Genomic DNA, 13,270 nt, shown 5'->3' on the forward strand with positions numbered 1-13,270 from the left:
GTATTAGTTAAACATTATATAGATTTAGTTCAAACTAAATCACTAAATTACGTCATTACCAGACAATCTGACCGTCAGGACATTGGTGTCACCAAATCTTGCTGTGGTGCAGAATGTGGAACAGACCACCGCATCATCATCACAAAACTAAACATCCGTATTCAACCAAAGAGACGTCCGCAAAAATCTAAACCCCTAAAAAGGCTAAACACGGCCAGCTTAGCAGATGACAAAACTGAAAAGTCGCTTGCAGATGCGATAGGGAACTGCCTCAAGTTCATCCTTCTAACTGAATCAAATGTAGATAAAAGCTGGGAATGCTTCAAAGTAGCTATCTATAGCACAGCATTAAACATACTCGGTCCTATGGAGAGAAAGCATCAGGACTGGTTTGATGAAAATAATACTGAGATCAGAAAACTATTAGATGAAAAGCACAAGCTCCACAAATTGTATCTGAACAACCTAAACTCCCAGTCCACTAAAGATGCATTCACTAACATCCGCAAAAATGTGCAAAAACAGTTACGCCAAATGCAAAATACCTGGCTTAGCAAGAAAGTGGAAACAATACAGGAATTTGCTGACAAGCACGATATGAAGAACTTCTACCATGCCATAAACGATATCTATGGACTCACAGAGTCAGGCTCATCACCTCTATTAAATGCTGATGGGACAATCCTATTGACAGATAAGGAAGAAATCCTAAAACGCTGGGCAGAGCACTTCGAAAAGGTTCTCAATACACCTTCCATCATAAATGAAGCGGCCATAGACAGGCTACAGCAAGTACCAATAAATGAAGAAATGGAAGACCCCCCCCCTACGCTAAAGGAAACCGATCTTGCCATTCAACAGCTCGCAAGCGGAAAAGCCCCAGGAGCTGACTCCATTCCCGCAGAGGTCTACAAAAAAGGTGGATTAGCCCTGATTGAAAGACTTCATAAGCTCTTCTTAATTATGTGGGGAAAATAGTCAATACCACAAGACTTTAAAGATGTCCAAATTGTTCATTTATACAAGCGAAAAGGAAACCGCCAGATCTGCGACAACCACAGAGGAATATCTCTTCTCTCTATTGCTGGGAAAATCCTTGCACGCATCCTACTAAATCGTCTCATGCAACACATAGAATATGGTCTACTACCAGAAAGCCAGTGCGGCTTCAGAAAAGAGCGTGGAACCATTGACATGATCTTTGCAGCAAGGCAGCTCCAGGAAAAATGCCAAGAACAAAATGCTAACCTGTTCTCAATATATGTCGACTTAACAAAGGCATTCGACACTGTTAGCAGAGAAGGACTCTGGAAGATCATGTCAAAGTATGGCTGTCCACAAAAATTCATAACCATGGTGAGACTATTACATGATGGCATGAAGGATCGTGTCCAAGAAAGTGGAGAACCATCAGAACCCTTCGAAGTATCAAACGGGGTAAAACAAGGCTGTGTCCTAGCACCTACACTGTTCAGTATCATGTTCTCCGCTATGCTGACAGATGCGTTCACTAATAGAGAAAACAACGGGATAAATATATCATACAGATTTGATGGTGGCCTATTCAACCCGAGGCGGCTTAAAGCAAAATCAAAAACAAATGCAGCAGTAATCAGAGACTTGCTATTTGCTGACGACTGTGCCCTAAATGCCTGCTCTGAAAACGATCTGCAGAGCATCGTCAGTGACTTCTCAAGAGCATGCTCAGACTTTGGCCTTACCATCAATACGAACAAGACTGAAGTCTTATATCTATATCTACCTGTCCTGGGAAAGCCTACTCGGATCCAAGCATCACTATAAATGGACAGGATATAAACGCAGTGGACAAATTTACATATCTTGGCAGCACACTTTCCAGAAATGGAAAAAAATCGATAGTGAAATCGACCTGCTTATCGCCAAGGCCAGTGCATCAAATGGCAGACTGTCTAAAACTTTCTGGAACATACGTGGTATCACCACAAACACAAAGCTAGGGGTCTATAGAGCCATCATGGACAGTGTACAGTAAACATGCAAAGAAACTGAACCACTTCCACATGACATGTCTGAGAAAAATACTGAATGTCAAATGGCAAGACAAAATACCAGATACAGAAGTTCTTCGAAGAGCGTGTCTGCAAAGCATCCACACAATCCTGAAGAAGTCCCAGCTGCGATGGGCAGGTCACGTCTACAGAATGGAAGACCACCGCATCCCTAAACGACTCTTGTATGTCCAACTAAGCGAAGAAAAGCGCTCGCAAGGTGGGCAAAGAAAGCGCTTCAGGGACACCCTCAAAGCTTCTCTGAAGGCGTTCAGCATAGACCCAGGCACCTTGGAGACAGAGGCACATGACAGAGCATCATGGCGTCACGCTGTGAAAACTGGCGCACAGGTTGCTGAGGAAAAAAGAACAACGCAGGCAGAAGAAAAATGCCAGAAAAGAAAAACAAGGCAAACGACACTAGCTCCAGCTGGAATAACCTGCCCAGTGTGCGGCCGAACATTCCGGGATCACATAGGTCTCACCAGCCACATGAGGAGGCATAAAACCCCAGTGCAAAGCCCTCAGCCCCCTGGATGACAAAGTGGTCATCATTGAACCACGATGGACGACATATATATATATATATATATATATATATATATATATATATATATATATAGATATAGATAGATAGATAGATAGATAGATAGATATAGATTTAGTTCAAATTACACTGGTCAGTTGAAAGACTCAAGAGAGTGGCAAATGTACACAGTTAACAGGGACCTAAATCAAGTAATAAAGGGGACTAACTCTAATAAAAAAAATAAAGGTAGCCACCCTTATTGTCCCTCTTGTCACACTATCCTATATTTTTTTTTATTAAAAAGGTCAAGGGAATATATACTTAATATATATACGGGTGAGGGGAAGTTTGATTCCCCTCACAACTTGATGCTCCATGAGACTCCCACTACCCGCACGTGGCTATCTACGCCTCTGCCTGAGAACCTAGTATTATGACCATACACTTTTAGTTTGCGTTTCTTGAAGAGTCATGAGCTGGTTATCATGTGACCCAATCGGAGATTTGATCCTGCTTTTAATGAATATAGTGAAATTTATTACAGTATTGTATGCATCTACATTTTTTTTTTGTAGCTTGCCATTTTTAATCACTGCATGCTGTCCTTTTACACTCGTAGCCTGGAAAAACAGACTCTGTTGGGCCTGCACCATTTAAAACAATAATGAGCTTGTTTTTTTAGTTATTATATCAATTCGGCACTTCCTTGGGAAATTTTGAGAGTATCTATGTATCTCTTATTTTGTCCCCCTTGAGAAAGTCTTCTATTCACAACTCTACGTATTATCTTCATTCGATGTTAATCAAACATTACAAACATTTGTTTCTAAAGAATATAAAAAAAAAACGTTTCATACAGTTGGACGAGGACATTTTACAGTTTTTTCAAGATATACACAAGGGAAAGCACTTAGACAACGCAATTTTAATAATGCTTGCCGACCACGGGGCCAGATTTAGCAAAGTGAGGGCCACTGCGCAAGGTAAACAAGAAGAGAGATTACCTTATCTAGGAATAAGGTTTGTATGTTTCTACCTCCTCTCGTGCTCTGTAGAGTTAGAATGGTAGAAATACTAGAAAACTGTTTTACATAGATAGACCTATAGTTGTAAAATTAAGGTATGCAAAAATAAAACAATAAAAAATAACAACAGCTGTTTAAGCTGTAATTGAAAAATAAATACATTTTGATACATTACAAATATTGATGATTTTATTCATAAAGGCAAATCCATATCCCTATAGATTATTTCTATTCGGTGACTGGGGACAAAGGTATACAACTAAAAAGACAAAAAAAAAACATAAAATAAAAATAATAATAAATGATATAATAGTAGCCGTTAAATGAAAATACAAATCTGAAGATAAAAAATCCCCATTTGGCTTTGGCTGGTTAATTGCAAACATACTAAAAAAACAAGGTTACAAAAGACAGTTTGTGTGGAAACACAAACTCAAAGTCGGCCCCCGAAGTAAAATGTTTTACATAATTCGGATAATCCTTCAGAGTTGAAGATAGTTTACTTCCTAGTCCAAACCTCCCGCAGGACGACGAGGGATGGGAGCAGGCAGGGTTTGAACCTTCGACCGTCGATAAATCCGAACGACAGTCCAGCGCGCAAACCGCACGACCAGTGGTCCACCCAGGTGGGCTTCAATATTTTCAGAAAGAAGATCCGAATGAAATTATATCAAAGACAAATGAGAGATAAGAGCTGGGTAAACTCAGAAGTTGAAAATCCCAGTCTTCACCAGGATTCGAACTCGGGACCCTCTGTTCGCAATAAAAAATGTAATTGTTTTGAAAGGCTCAATCTCATATTCTTTTTTTTTTTTTTTTTTTTTTTTTTTTTTCAAGAAATTACAATTCATTTAATATCTACTAATTTGTAGTCATTTTCAAAAAATAAATAAATAAAAATAAAACATGAGTGGTCAAGAAATTACAATTCATTTAATATCTACTAATTTTTAGTCATTTTCAAAAAATTAAAAATAAACAATAGTGGTCAAGAAATTACAATTCATTTAATTTCTACTAATTTGTAGTCATTTTCAAAAAAAATAAAAATAAAACATGAGTGGTCAAGAAATTACAATTCATTTAATATCCACTAGTTTGACAACGCTGTCAATTGTAGTCAAACTGAATTTAAGTTATCTTATCCCTTTAGACATTTTCCAAAAAAATTAGACGAAACAAAGGAAAATCTGTCGTGTGATTGTATCCAATTAGTTTATGTTTCCTTTTAAGCACTTGGCATTGTCATTGTCACTTTATGTTTAAAGGGGACATAATGTATTGATCTTGGTGGTAGTACGAAGAGGTAAAAGTGACTGATTTCATCCTAAGCCTCCATTCTGTCTCGTCAAATAGTATTTTAGACATATATTAATATTTAATTTTACACAACAGAACAACATCTTTTCTATAAAGCAATACAGAGAAAAAGGACTTCCTTGATAAGTGGCCTCAGTATTTTTGCTTTAACAGTAACAATCTTCTACATAAATGAGTTTATTAACAAAGCTGCACAGCCACATTAACAATCTTTCCGAAAATTGACTTTGAAGCAATGCTATGTTCCCAGGTAGTTGCAAGTAATTAGGCAAGGCAAGCTAATATAGGGTTTTGTACAGCTGCCTTGTATGCCTTGTGTATTTAAAAAGACTGATCAGGGAACAGGTTAATCCCTCTCACGACAATTTTTAAAGGTCTCCTTGAGATGTAAGAGGGCTACTCTAGCATCATCAAGGTGGCCCTTGGGTCTGTTAGAATCGTTCTGGGATAGTTAACCAAGCAAAGGTGCTGCTGTATCACAATTGTTCAGGGTTCTGTTAGGGTCATGTGTAAATTATTTCAGGATAGGGGTGTCGATTAAGGATTCTTTTTTCTCTCATTACGAGGGGTTTAAAAAAAAACAAAAACAAAAAAAAAACATTGATAAATAAATAAAAAATAGTTAATTTGTCTTAAACTATTACATTATTCATAAAAGATTCTTGACTTTCAATTGTCTGCCCTTGTCTATATTCTTTAGGATTATTGGTTTTGGTTATTTTTGTTTCTAGTCTCTTCGCAGGCTCCATTCAGTTGCGTCTTGTTTTCTTGTTCCTTTGTTTCCCGGTATGTCTAGGATGAGGCTGCCGCTAAGATATAGACATTGTCATACTGTTCTTGTTACGTTTTCACGAGCTTGCCGTGTTCTGTGAGTGTTGTACAGACACACTTGATGTTGACTTGTGACATGCTCTCCGATCATATGATCAAAGAGGACGTAACCGCGAGGGAGAAATAATTCTTTTAAAGTGTTGACTTCCCTTTAAAAAACAGTTCTTGAGTAGTTTTCCATAGATAAATAAAGTTCAATTTGATTCCTATCCCACATCTCTCAGCCCAAACTCTCTTTAACCCAGGTACATACACACTCTCACACACTCGCATAACCAATTAAACTAACTGACATAATACCAATAGAGTAACTTTACAGAATGATTACAGTATTTAGATTTTTATCTCTGAGGTCTGACAATTTAATCAAGGACAATAAATTATACAATAATTACAATTTCTATCTAACCAGTATAGTTATCAATTCTATGTTCAATTATTTTTCTAAATATTAACTCTAGATTATAAGGATTTAAAGATACATTGTTATTAACAACTTTAATTCTACTGTGCCACACAAGACTTCTGTATTCACTCACTATTATTAGATTAAATTTATGAATCATCTTACTTTTGATTTTAGGCAATTTATTTAAAACAATAGCTAGGTTAAGATTAACATTGGTGTTACAGTTTGCCTCTAGTAGGACTTTCATAGTGCATCTAACATTATCAAATATTTTACATTTTAAAAACATATGGCTTTCATTGTTACCATTATCTGTGTGACAGAAAACACATGTGTGTACATTTCTTTTCTTACTTCCTACAGGGGTCATCCCGAAGATTAGTCTGTATGTTATTTCTCTGGCTTTGGGTGTAATGTGTTTGCTGTGTAGGTTTATAAAAGTGTCTCTGAAATCTATTACACCTAACTCTCTACTCCATTTGATCCTATTGAATAATCTTTCTTGTAACTGTTTCTTAAGTGTTGTATATGTGTCTTTTAATTTACTGTGTATTAGATGTTCATTGCCGGGGAGTATTCTTGATATGGATCTGTAAAATGGATGTGTGTTTGTATCAAAGTGGTGTGGGGTGTCATTTTTTATTGGAATTATTTTATTTAACCTTAAGCCGTAGTAGTATATTGTTAATGGAAAATTGTTTGGGTTCTTGGCTACTTGTCCTATGTATTTTAATCTAAGTGCTTGTATTTTGGTTCTGATGTCCTGTAAGTTTATCCCCCCATCCTCTTTGTTTTGTATAAGTGTTGTGTGTTTAATGTTCCTGATAGTGCTTTTAAATATAAAATTCCTAATGATTGTGTTTATGCTTGGTATAAAAGTTGGTGGAGGTTCTGTGATGTTTGCTAAATAAACTATCTTCGGGATGACCAGGTTGTTTACTAGTATTGCTCTACCAAATATAGTAGTTGCTGTATAAAGAAATCTTTTAAGTGTGTTTTTGGTTTTGTTTAAAATATTTTCCCACTGCTGTGTGTGGTAATATGTTGGGTTGCTTGTCCACGTGATGCCGCATATTTTAATTGCCTTCTCTATTTTAAGGTTAAAGGGGATGTTTAAGGGGATTTCCCACCTGCCCAATCCCATAATACAAGATTTATTTATGTTGATTTTTGACCCGCTTGCCCTCCCAAATTGAATAAACTTATCTATGATTGCGGCTATGTCTTTTTCTGAGGAGGGAAAAAGGGTGGTGTCATCAGCGTATGCTTTAACTTTAACTACGGGCGTGGGGCCTGGGATTTTTATCCCCGTGATTCCACTATCTAGCCTGATGGTTTCTAAAAGGGGTTCTAGGCAAAGGGTGTATAAAAAGGGAGAAAGGGGACACCCTTGTCTAACAGATCTTCTAATAGGGATACTGCCACTAAGGGTTTGGTTTATTATGAGTTTGCTTGTGGCATCAGTGTAAACTAGCTTTATGTATTTCTTCATTCTTCCATCTGTCTTCGTCTTGTCTAGTATTTTGAAAAGGTAATCATGGTCTATTCTGTCAAAGGCTTTTTCCTGGTCAATAGAAAAGAGGGCTGCTTTCAAGTCTTTGTCTTTACAGTAATATATAATGTCTCTTAAAAAATGGTTAAGTTCGTCGATGTTTTTGTCTGGGTTGCTACAGTATTGGTCCTGTCCTATTAAGTGTGGTATGAGGGGTTTTAGTCTTAAAAAAATCATTTTCGTCAGGAGTTTGTAGTCGGTGTTTAGAAGTGAGATCGGTCGAAAGTCGCTAGGTGAGGTGTTGTTTTCTTGTTTTTTTGGTAGAAGTGTGATGTATGCTAAGTTGAAATCTCTAGGTAACTGTTCTGTCACTAACATGTCGCTGTATAGATTTAATAGTAGGGGTCCTATTTGGGGAAAAAAGGCTTTGTAAAATTCAAACGTCAGACCGTCTGGGCCAGGGGATTTGTTGTTTTGTGTTGTATCTAAAGCAGCCCTCAGTTCGTCTAGCGTAAAGGGAGCGTCTGTCTCTATCTGTTCTGTAATTGGTATTTCTTTGCAGTTCTGTAAAAATACTTTTTGTGCGTTGTCGTCCGTCTGTTCCTTGTCATACAAGTTAGTAAAGTGTTTCGTAAATGTGTCTGTTATTTTGTCCAGGTCTTGTATAGTTTCTCCTTTACTATCAACAATGTTGTCAATAGTTCTGTCAATTTGAATGTTTTGTTCTGCTGATAAAAAAAGTTTGTTAGGCCCTTCGGTTATTTTTTTACTTTTGCACCTCAATTCCGCTCCTTTGTATTGATAGTTAAATAGTTCTTCTAGTTGTGTTAGTATATGTGTTTTGGCTGCTTCGTCTTCTTCGTGTGTTAGTAAATTTTTAAGTCTTTCCTCTTCTTTTTTCCTTTTTGAGTTAACTAGTGTGGCCAGTATTTGGCTTTGCTGCTTAATGGAGCTTTTAATTAGCGTCCATATTTGTGTGACTTTGAAATGGGGTGTGTTTGAGTCATGTATTATATTTTTGAGGAGGTTTGCGATTGTTTTTAAATAGAGCGGGTCATTTAGGAGGTCGTTGTTGAGTTTCCAGATCGGTGTTTTTTGTTTTTTCTTTTTTAGTTTTGCGTTCAGCAGTTCCACTAAGACTCCTTTGTGGTCTGTATATTGTAACGTCTCTACGAGATGTGTTACACTTTTTGTTTCGCACGCCCTTGGCACATACACTCTATCTATCCGTGTTTCTATTTGGTGTGCCTTGTCCCTGAACGTGGTGACCCGGCCCGTGACCTCTACTTCTCTATAGGCATCTACTAACCGGAAAGCCTTGATGACTCCCCCCAAATAGTCATGCGTTTTAATTGTTACATGAGGAGTATGACCCTCTGTGTTTGTGTTTTGCTTGTCTAATTGGGAATCAATGTAATTTAAATCACCCCCTACTATCAAATTTTCTCCTGCGTACTGAGTGTGTAGAATGTCACTTAGCATTCCAAAAAACTCGTGTTTCTCTTTTTTTTGAGCGGGTGCATAAATGTTGACTAACGTGTATGTGTGTTTTTGTGAGCTTGTCCTAATTATTACTATCCTCCCGCTATTGTCTTGATATGAGTGTGTGATTGAAAACCTATTGGATGTTTGTAAAATGGCTGTCCCTCGTGGCTTTCTACCTAAACTAAAATAACCCTCCCGGAGGCCCATAAGAGAGACTGCTTTTTTGGCCTTGTACTCTAACTGTGTGTTGGTCTCTTGCAGAAAGATAAAATCTGGCTTGTATTTCCTTGTGAGGTGTGCTATGTAGGTGTGTTTATTGTTAAGCCCTCTGATGTTGAGTGTCAAAATTTTGATGTCTGCCATGAGTGTGTGACATTGGTTTGCGTGTTTGTTTTTCTATTGTGTGTGTGTGCGTTTTATCTTTAAGAGTTGCTTTGTTGTTTATGTGTTTGAATGTGTGTTAGGGTCCTCGCCCTCATCTATGACTAGCACTGACGGGGAGTCTGGAAAGTTCAGCTCGAGCTTGAACTGTTCTTCCTCTCTTTTCTCCTCCTCTACCCGGGGATCCTCGTTTAGATCCTCTGATGAGGAAGAGAGAGAGAGGGCCCTCTTTCTTGTTATTTTGGTTGGGGTGGTGGGTGCTGAACTTGCCCCTCCGGATGTTTTAATTTTTTTACTTTGCTTAGATTTGTTTTCAGGGCTGTTAGTTGGGGGGAGACCACTTGGAGTAGCTCCCATAGCTTCTATTTGTTTTTTTCCCCCTCCTTTGCTGCTTTCAACCATTGTGAAGCCATCTTTTTTTAGCTGTTGATCAATCTCGGATTGCTTTTTCTCTCCCTCCCCTTTAAGGGCCATGGCATAGGAGATTTTCCCTCCTACCTCCTTTGCACCTTCTGTGGGGTTTTGGTCCCGTCTGGGGTTCGCCCTATTTGGACACTGGTTTGACCAGTGCTGATCCTGTCCGCAATGCCAGCACTGTTGTCTACGTCCCGGGATGGTCACGAGGACCTTGTAGGTCCTCGGATCGTCCTCATATCGTAACTGAATATAATGGGGGAGTTCAGTCTGTTTGCGGAGTTTGATCCAAGCCGCCCACTTATCTGAGTTGCCTAGCTTGATTGGCTCTATCTTGGAGCCTTCTTCTGCAAAGGCTCCAAAGATTTCTCCTATCTTTGATTTGTTTATGGTTGGTGCTACCCAGTGAAGGGTAACCCTGATTTTTTCGTCTTCTAAGGTACAGACATCTACCTTGAAGTCCTTATCATTCCCGAATGATTTCCCTAGTATACGGGTTCTCACTCGGGCGGATGTTGGGGCCAGGAACCAGACAAAGGGGTTCTCGAAGCGATAGAGAGAACTCACTTCGTCCGGTGTTAGTTTCAGGCACTCTATTAGGCTCGCCATAGTGGCCTTAACAGCCCCTTGGCCTGACAGCTTTAGAAGCAAGGTACCTGGGGCGTGGACAAGTCCGCCATCCAGGTCCTTTTTTTCAATAAAAAATGTCTTAACTGACATTTTTACAAGGGTTTATCACAAGTACAGAGACAGAAAAGAGACGATAACTACACTACAAACTACACAGTACTTTACTACACAACCCTCGCGCCGTCCACTCTAAACAGTAACACACAAAAATCCGCAGAATCACAAAAAAAAAAACCACAGAAACACAAGTAATCCACAGAAATAAATCCACAAGTGTTAGCTACTTAATCAATCTCTTATTCGAATCCTCAAAAAAAAAAAAATCCGCTATGTAATAAAAAAAGTTTAACGAAAATGAAGTTTATAAGATTACTATTCGTCTTAAATTAGGTATAACTTATAATGCATACTAATTAGTTTTTTCTCTTTAAAAAACTGCTTGCATAACTGATTTTAAAAATTAGAATTTTCGCTGTCAGGAAAAAAAAAGTAGCCATTGCATCAGAACTTTGAATGGTCTAAAATATTGTGAAGTCGGATTTTCAATATCTTTTCTAGTTTACGAGATCTAAACGGGACGGACGGAAAGACGGACAGACGGACAGACATTTTACTTAAAACTAATAGCGTCTTTTCCCCTTTCGAGGGCCGCTAAAAAAACACAAACAAAAAAATCTATATATATAATTCTCTTCATGGCTCAAGAGTTTGGACACCAAGTAATGGAAAGATCACTCTTTTATTTCTGCAAGTTGCACGGATTAGAGTTAACCACGTAATTTTGGAGGGGAAAAAACAGGGGGGGGGGGAGAACAAGTAGTATTTACCCGTCACTAAATAGCAGGGCCGGACTTAAGCATTGTGGGGCCAAATGCGAAACGGATAGTAAGTAAAAATTAAGAGTTTGTATTAGAAAATATATTCGTCTTTGCATTTTATTCATTTATTACTATGCACAGAATTACTACACGAGCCTTGCGTGTAGCGAAGTCATACAGTATATCATAAGAATTATGTTTCCTACATAGATCGCGCTCAATAGCAAGAATTACCAAATGTTTCAATCTATCTACGAGAATTGTTGACCTCAAGTAATTCTTCATTAGTTTGAGGCGCAAGAAGCTTCTTTCACTAGATTCCACGTTTTTTTTTATCACGCGTACTATTGGCGTTTTCCATATTGAATGAAACCCCAAAATGAAAATTCTTGTCTATATATTTCAGGAGTTTTGTATGATTTTTCTAAAGATTTTGATAATTTCCGGATATTTCCAGGACTTTTTCGTATATTTTGCCATTTCAGGAGATTTCCAGGAGCTCCTGGTAAATCGACTGGAGGCCGCGGGAAATCTGTTATAAATTATAAAATGGTTTAATTTAACAATTTATACACCTAGAATTAGCGCGGGTCCTATGAAAGCGGTCGCAAAGGCATAGTGGCCTAAGGTCGGCCCTGCAAAAAAGCGGCGTATGCTACGCCGCCGGTCGACTAGTTATACATAATCACCAATCGTTTGAACAAGTGTTTTTACTTAGTAACCATATTATTTCAATATATCAAGATCTCCACATCATACTAATTAATTGTGTAACGTTGTAAATTAAACCTTCTTATAGTACATAAAGGCTGAGAAATAAAGATTTACTGTTGCAGGGGTGATCGACTGTATAGAAATACAATAAATATACATGTGGAAAAAAAAAAACAAAAAAAAAAAACAAAGAACGTTTGCGCCACAATCAGCAACAAACAAAATAAAAATACTTGCTAGCTTTTGAAGAGATTTAAATTTTGTTCTTTTTTTTTTAGATTTATAAAAATGAAACCCAATGTTTGTAAAATTAAACAATTTTATAACATTTTTAGGTTTCCAGAATGGTTTGCTACAAAATTTCCAGACATCATATCAAATGTAAGAAATAACATTCAAAAGCTAACCACCCCATTCGATGTTCATGAGACTCTGCATGAAATACTCAACTTTACAGGGACAGAAAAAGCCAATATCACTAAGAGGGGTGTCAGCTTGCTTAAACTTATACCAGATGAAAGAAATTGTGATTGGTAAGGTTGTTTAATTTTTTTACAGAGCTTTTAGGGACTTACTCCTTTTTACAAAGCTTATATCAACTCGCTTTGTCTGTCTGTCTGGCCAAAATTTTTAAACAGGTTATTTCGAAGACACCCAATCTCGGATCAAGCTGAAATTTTGCACAACTATTTCTTTTACCTTACAACATAAGTATCAATAAAAAACTAACCAATTATTTAATTAACAATTGGTAATAAACAAGGGAATAAAATAGTACTTGACTGAAGTGGTGGTATAAGCTGAATTATCCCCCTTCATATTAGCCTGCCATCTCAGGCACAAACATAACATAGAAACAATACATTGTGATAATTGTTACCACGTTGGCTTGAAAAGCCTGACAAGGCTTTAGCCCACAAGTTTGAATTCGTATAGTTCCCTTTTTTTGTTAATTTTTTATTTCTATAAATGTTTTTATTTCGTTAGTCTAGATCTATTACAAATTTAATGACATGACTGATTGAAACAAATTGATACAAGTACACTTAATATAAGCTTTTGTCTCTTTTTTTTTAAAATATTTTTTATGTTTTTCTTGTTTTTACAAAGTTTAAATCAACTCATTCTGTCTGTCTGTCTGGTAAAAAGTTTGTACACGTTATTTCTGTGACACCCAATCTTAGATAAAGCT

The 13,270-nt window shown here is 37.4% G+C and overlaps 1 protein-coding gene across 4 annotated transcripts in view; it reads left to right on the top strand.

Annotated features, from left to right (window-relative positions):
* The window catches only part of LOC106052529 (uncharacterized), a 57,477-nt gene that overhangs the window by 19,082 nt on the left and 25,125 nt on the right, over positions 1–13,270 (top strand). For 3 of the 4 annotated variants that reach the window (XM_056040921.1, XM_056040918.1, XM_056040920.1), the window contains exons 6-7: positions 3,392–3,579; positions 12,414–12,611. In XM_056040921.1, the coding sequence (XP_055896896.1) occupies positions 3,392–3,579; positions 12,414–12,611 (386 nt within the window). The remainder of the gene's footprint in view (positions 1–3,391; positions 3,580–12,413; positions 12,612–13,270) is intronic. The other variant, XM_056040922.1, reaches the window with a different exon arrangement.

The sequence above is a fragment of the Biomphalaria glabrata genome, chromosome 9 (assembly GCF_947242115.1).
Source record: "Biomphalaria glabrata chromosome 9, xgBioGlab47.1, whole genome shotgun sequence".
NCBI classification, from domain to species: Eukaryota; Metazoa; Mollusca; class Gastropoda; family Planorbidae; genus Biomphalaria; species Biomphalaria glabrata.